Source organism: Alligator sinensis, unplaced genomic scaffold (genome assembly GCF_000455745.1).
Source record: "Alligator sinensis unplaced genomic scaffold, ASM45574v1 scaffold371_1, whole genome shotgun sequence".
NCBI lineage: Eukaryota > Metazoa > Chordata > Crocodylia > Alligatoridae > Alligator > Alligator sinensis.
Genome location: NW_005842262.1, coordinates 1,759,144 through 1,765,422, shown reverse-complemented (window position 1 = coordinate 1,765,422; position 6,279 = coordinate 1,759,144). Strand labels below are relative to the sequence as shown.

At 40.2% G+C, this 6,279-nt stretch overlaps 1 protein-coding gene across 2 annotated transcripts in view; it reads left to right on the top strand.

The window, feature by feature from the left end:
• The first annotated feature begins 6 nt into the window (after positions 1-6).
• Positions 7-6,279, top strand: part of PTBP3 (polypyrimidine tract binding protein 3) — a 108,563-nt gene continuing 102,290 nt past the window's right edge. The window contains exon 1 of one of the 2 annotated variants that reach the window (XM_025208984.1): positions 7-37. In XM_025208984.1, the coding sequence (XP_025064769.1) occupies positions 18-37 (20 nt within the window). In that variant the 5' untranslated portion in view covers positions 7-17. The remainder of the gene's footprint in view (positions 38-6,279) is intronic. The other variant, XM_025208986.1, reaches the window with a different exon arrangement.

The following is a 6,279-nucleotide window of genomic DNA, read 5'->3' as shown; positions in this document are numbered from 1 at the left end:
TGCCCCGCTGCGGGCTCATGCAGCCGCCGCCTCTCCTGTAAGCAGCGGGGACGGGTGGGGTTCCCCAAATTTAAGCACAGCCACCCCACCCCCCCGCCCGGAAGTGATACCGACCCCCGTGGGGCTTACTTATGGGGATAGGAAGAAGTGATTGGAAATGTTTTTCCCTTGCTGGTTGCTCTTGCTGCTGCCTGCTGGTCTATAAACAGGGAGTCAGCCACGCGGGAGCACCAGGTCTGCCTGAAGTGGAATGGGAGAGGGAGTTGTGTCAATTGCCAGCTAGCCAGGTGGTAAGGGGTGGCAAATAGACTGGGACAGCTCCTCAGCTGGCAGGGGAATAGCGGGAGAAGGCTGCTGGGAGGTCATGGTGCTAACCCACTGCTCTGTCTGTTTCAGAACACTTTTAAGAACTTCAAGTAAAAAAAAAACAAAAAACGAAAGGTGCAGCTTGGTGATGGCAGAGAGGTTAGGAAATGCGCTGCATTGAACTGCCCTGGGTACCCCTGCTCCTCCTGCTGTGTCACTGTGTCAGTGGTAGTAGCAGAGCAGTCAGCGGGGAAAATGCAGTGGTTGGAAATAGGGTTGTTGGTTGTTGAAAATACAGATTCATCAGAAGTTAAACGTTTTGTGAACATGTCCATTTGCACTGTTTTGCTTTAGACAGTGGAAGGGAACATTCTGATAAGGATGTTTGGGGATTTTCTGACTTGAAGCAGCATTTTAAGTTCTGTGTCAAGTGTCGACATTTTAGAGAGCTAAGCTTGTAAAATAAGAACCTTTGTTACAAGAGAGAGAGGGGTTTTTTTATTTGTTCATTTGTTTTTCCATATTTTTATTCTCTGGAAAACTTTGACATGTTTTGTTCCATTTCAGGATGGGAAAAGTTTTTGAAATTGTGGAATTGCCCAAGACACTGAAACTCCAGTTCTGCTTAACACTTGCTCTTTCTCAGTGTCACCTTGTGTGGTCTGTGGCTCAGCTGGTTCAAGTGTCTGCTGGGTAAAAATGCTGTCTTGGGCACAACTCCTAGCAGTACCTGAGTTGGTTGAGCATACATGTCTTGTTGTACTCTATTTGCCTTTCAAGGAAAGTAGTAATAAGATCTCTGAGTCCTAAAGGTCTGGGTTCATCTGAAAGGACTGTGCCTGTCCTTTTTTAAAAAAGCTATTGTGGTGTTATGGGAACAGGTCCAGGTCCAGATCAGCTTCATGTCCTATTTGGTCAAATCCTTTTGGGGGCAGTTGCCTTCTCCTTTCGTTCTGCCTTGAGTAGAGATTTGGCCTGAACAGCTCCTGGCTTGTTTTCATCTCTTATTTTCTATGACTTTGTAATCAGTTTGTCTTTTTAGTTTATGGAGATTTTAATGTTTCAACAGGAAGGTGGGGAGAGAAAATGGCAGAGGTATGAGTTGGATGTAGAGCTCAAAAAGCTATTTTAAATTTTTTTAACACAAATAGGACAGTGACCTTTTTAGTATAAGGAGTGAATGGCATGTGCACATTGTAGGCATTTGACTAAAATTTTATTTTTGTTAAGTATTAAACTCTTTCTTCTACATTGGTACTAGTGGGACATTCTTTTTTTGCATATAATAGTAGTTTATTAGTGCCCTAAAATAAAGGGTGACACCCCATAGTCTCCAGTAACAGAATACAGCTTGGCAAGGTAAAGGTGAATTTTTATTTTTTAAATGAGGTCGAGTAGCATTTTTATGTGCTAAAGCATACTAGATCTGTTAATACTGATTTAGACTACTTTTACATTGCAACTGATTGTGTCTTGTTAGGTACTAGACTTTAAATAGGCCTACCTTTTTTAGAGAGTAGATGCTAAGTATATTTCTTTAAGGTAACTCAGGTTGTATCCCCAGAATTGGTTGGCAGTGAAGCAATATCATAAAGTAATTCTTGCTTTTAGTAATGCATAATGAACAACTTTAACATTGAAATTAAATCCAATATTAACATAATTTGACTTTTGAGCTGCTAAGAACTTGATAATAGCACATTTGAATTGTGAAAATATTCTGAACAATATCCTTATTGCATTTTCCATTGTGAAGGAAATGAAACTTAAATATGTTCATAGCAACTAATATGAATATTTAGGTACAGGAATCACATGATTCATTTCTATGGATACTAAGGCTAATCTGTACCCAAACTTGAGGTTTATTAAAGACAGAATTATCCTAAACTGCAGATCAATAGCTGAGGTTCCAATTCGAGTGAGAACTTTTTTTTTCTTCTTCAAATGTAAATATTCTTTTTACAATGTATGGACCTTAAACTTTGCAGCATTGTTATGGTGTCTGCCAGATAGATGCAAACTCCTGCTTTTATTGTCCAAGATGAATGAAGGAAAGGGGAAATTTGTAGTTCACTTACTTTAGATTGAGTGGCTTGTTTTAAAGGAACAATAATTAATGGCGTGGTTTTATTTTTCTTGTGTATACCAATAAATGGGGCAATTAAATATTCTTATTTCACTCGAAAGAAAAACACAGGAATAATACAAATGAACTGATTGGATTGGATCCATTGCTGTGTTCAATCTCCGGCTGCAGCTGCTTCAGCTGAGAAGCCTTTTGAATTCTGCTCCACAAAATATTCAAGCCTTTAAAGGTGCAATAATTACTCATTAACTACAATTCCAAAAGCTCTGTTGGCCACAATTTTTGCTTAGATTTGTAGAGGACTCATCATTAAAACTGTTTCTCAATCATTGTAAGGATGTCATTGTAAAAAAGCATAAAAATATCTATCTCAAGTTCTGGGTACTATTGACAGACTTAAATAACAATTTTGGCACCTACCAGCAGGTACCAAATAGTAACATCTTTAACAAAAGATGACCATCTCCTGGAGCCTCTTTTCAAATATGCCTTTTTTCTAACTCTTGATTGACCATGCAATTTGGCCTAAAGGTTACCAAACTTCGGTCGTTAAAAACTTGTGGAGGACATGCAAGTGCAAATGTATGGGATCAAACAGAACATGATGTGCCAACAGTTCTCTTTTACACAAATAGAGCTCTAGGTTGTGCACCTTTGATGTCACTTGACCTCAATCACGTGAGCTCATATGTAGCCGTCATTTCTGGTTTTATGACAAGCAATTATTTTTAAATAGATTTTCCTTTAAAAGTAAATTTATGCCATAATTGCATCAGGATATGATGGAGTATTAATTGTGTAATGAAAGTATGCCTAGATCAGTGTAAGTCTCTATATTTAATTCTTTTAGAGCTTATTCCAGGCATTTGACTATTACATAGAATCTGTACCCATAGTTTCATGTAGTCTGCTATTGAAGTTAAATTTTTCCCTTGGAAATTCAGGCTTAGAAACCAGGCACCAGTCTGCTACAATTTGAAATTTTGAAAGGATAGCTCCCTAGCTACTGATGTACAGTCTGGTAGGACATTTAGCTTGTCCTGCTGGAAGAAACAAAACATGGTCTCCTAACGTACTTGTAAAACGTAGCTCAAGAAATGGTTTCCGTACAATATAATATTTATAATTTCTCTCAATCTTAACTTCTGCATCAGATTCTCATTATTTTTTCTTTAAGGTAGAATGACTATTTTCCCACAGTCTGAAAGTATGTCCCCCTCTGAAGTATCAGAGGTAAATATTTTTATATGTAACATTGGTAAAGTATTTACCATATGAACAATTTTAATTTTTCACTTTGATTTTGTATCCTCACAAGCTTAGTTTTCCACGTTTCCTTAACTTTTCTTTTTCCTTAGATGTATTATTTCTATAAAACATGAAGATAAGAACCCACATTTTCAGAATCACGAAAATCCAGTTTTAACACAAGTGTAAAACAATCTTTGATGTTGAGAAAGTTGGGGGGCGGGGGGGGGATGACGACAGTTTCCTTGGTTGCTAGATTTGACTTCACTTGTCTTAAGTTTTGTTTTGAAAGCTGATAGAATGAGTACTCAGACATGAGTCTGTATACAAGTTATTGGTCTGTAGGCCTTTTGTGATATGAATTTTCTTAATCACAGAACTCCAGGTCACTTCAGCTTGCTGCCACTTTCATTCACATGTGATGCATGCACAATGGAATTTAGACAAGTTGGGAGGGGTCCCGATAAGTATCACTTGGCAACAAATTTTAAGAGTGGTAGGAGCAAAATAACAGACTGTTTAAGGAGGAAAGTGTTACACAATTGCGCGGGCAGATGGTATATTCAGTAATCTCTACAAGATCTCTGCATTTAACGAAAGCACAACTGCCTTTTTTAAATGCAAGGACTTAAAACTAATATAACACTGAAGTAGGAGTAACAGTTGTCAGACTTGCCCTGCTCTTAAACTAGGACCCCTTTTCACAAATTTGTGACTAGTTTAAATTGTTCTTTGTCTTTAGGTGGCAAACCTCCTTCTAGGAGGCTATTTACAGAAAGAAACCTATGAATGCTTCATATGCTGAAGGGCGCGATGTTGCAAAGCTATTCTGCTTTTTTGCAAGGATGTGGGGCACAGTGTTGTGCTCCACATGGGATAGGCTCCAGTCATATTGTAGACCCAGAATATAATGCTGTGTAAGTTCAACTGTGTAACCAGGGCTGGAAACATTAACTCAAATGACTATTAGTCATAGTAGAATACTTGTCATAGTCACCCAAAGCTCCATTTTTGCAAATTAAAGAAATTTGTATTTAATTGTAACACTCCCACTTGACTGTTTAATGTGTGTGTAATGCATATCACAAAGTCCTTTTTGCTTTTGTTATGCTTTCTTTCCCTTCCTGACTTCACTCCACTTGTACAGATTTTTCTTTTGAACTATAACTTGTGTGCTTTTCACTATCTTTTTTTTTTTTTTTTTTTTTGGATCTTCCAGTGTCCTGTTGTTTTCCCCCCTATTGTGTCCTCTTTTTCCATGTTCTTACTGACCCCCTTTCTCTGCCTGGTTTGCTCCTTTGCTGTCTCCTTCCTGCATATCTGCTGATGCACTGCCCTTTCCCTCCCCAGTGTGCTGTGTGCTAGCTACATCCATAGGCTGCCCAGGCGATTTGTGACACCTGTGCAACAGGTTGGCTTCCCCAGTTCTAAATCCTCCTCCAGCGTATGCAGTTTTGTAATCTCTTTAGTTTTAATGCTTCTCTTCTGGTGCTTCATGATAGTAAGAACAAAATGGGGATTTGTGGGAAAAGAGAATTTGCAATTTCAGCTGTCTAAAGTAAGATCCTACATGAGGAAAGTGCAGGGACCCTAAGATAAGTCACTTGGGCTCCATACAAGCATACGGTTCTATTCAAATATAGTTTAATACAGGATCGTGGTTTAAAAGAACAACCTGTAATTGTAGGTATTATTTCATAATAGTGGACGGGAGTCAAATTCGTAACTTCTGAAACTTTGAAAATAATTCTTTTATACATCAATTATTCAAAAAAATATCAAGCAGTTATTCAGAAAACATGAAGTGATGTAGTATTAAGAATTTTGAAACAAGTTAGGCAGAGCAATTTTAACGCTGTTCTGATGTTTATGGATTGTATACATCAATTCTGTAATTTAGGGGGTGTGCCAATAAGTTTTGTTGGCTGATATGATAGCCAATTATTCACCAGGCATATCCGTTGATATTGATCTGATAACCAGTTTATAGGAATGCAGCTGAGGCCAGCTTGGGGCGGCATTTAGGAGGGCAGCATCCTGCAGGTAAGTCTGTGGAGAGGAAGGGGTTCGGGGGGACAGATTGAGGCTCCCAAGACGAGGGATGGAGTGGGGCTGGGGCAGGGCAGTGAACCCTGGCCTGGGACCCCAGGACTAGGGTGGAAAGTGGGATTGAGCTGTGGGCAGCTTGTCCAGGGGATCAACATCTTTGTGTTTGAAAATAGTGGCAGGGGTGCTTGAACTCAGTCTCATTGGAGTGGAGCCAAGCGGGGTAGGGGCAGAGGTGTGCTTTCTGCTGTGGACTTGGGGCTCTTCGCCCTGCTGCCTTTGTACTGGGGGCCGCATCCTGGCTGTGCCACGTCTCCTGCCCGTTCGGCGGCAGTGGAGAGCTGTGCCTCCCACTGCTGGACAGGCAGGGGATGTGGTGTGGCCAATGTGCAACCTCCAGGGCAAAGGCAGCATGGTGAAAAGCTCACAGAGAGTAGCCTGCCTCTGCCCTTGCCCTGTTTGGCTCTGCAGGCCTCTGCCCTTGCTATGCTCAACTTTGCTCCAGGTAAAAGTGTCCCAGTGCTTAAAAATGGTGGTGGTGGCACTTGAACTAAAGCTCATTCAATGAGCTTTAGTTAAGTGCCCCCCCC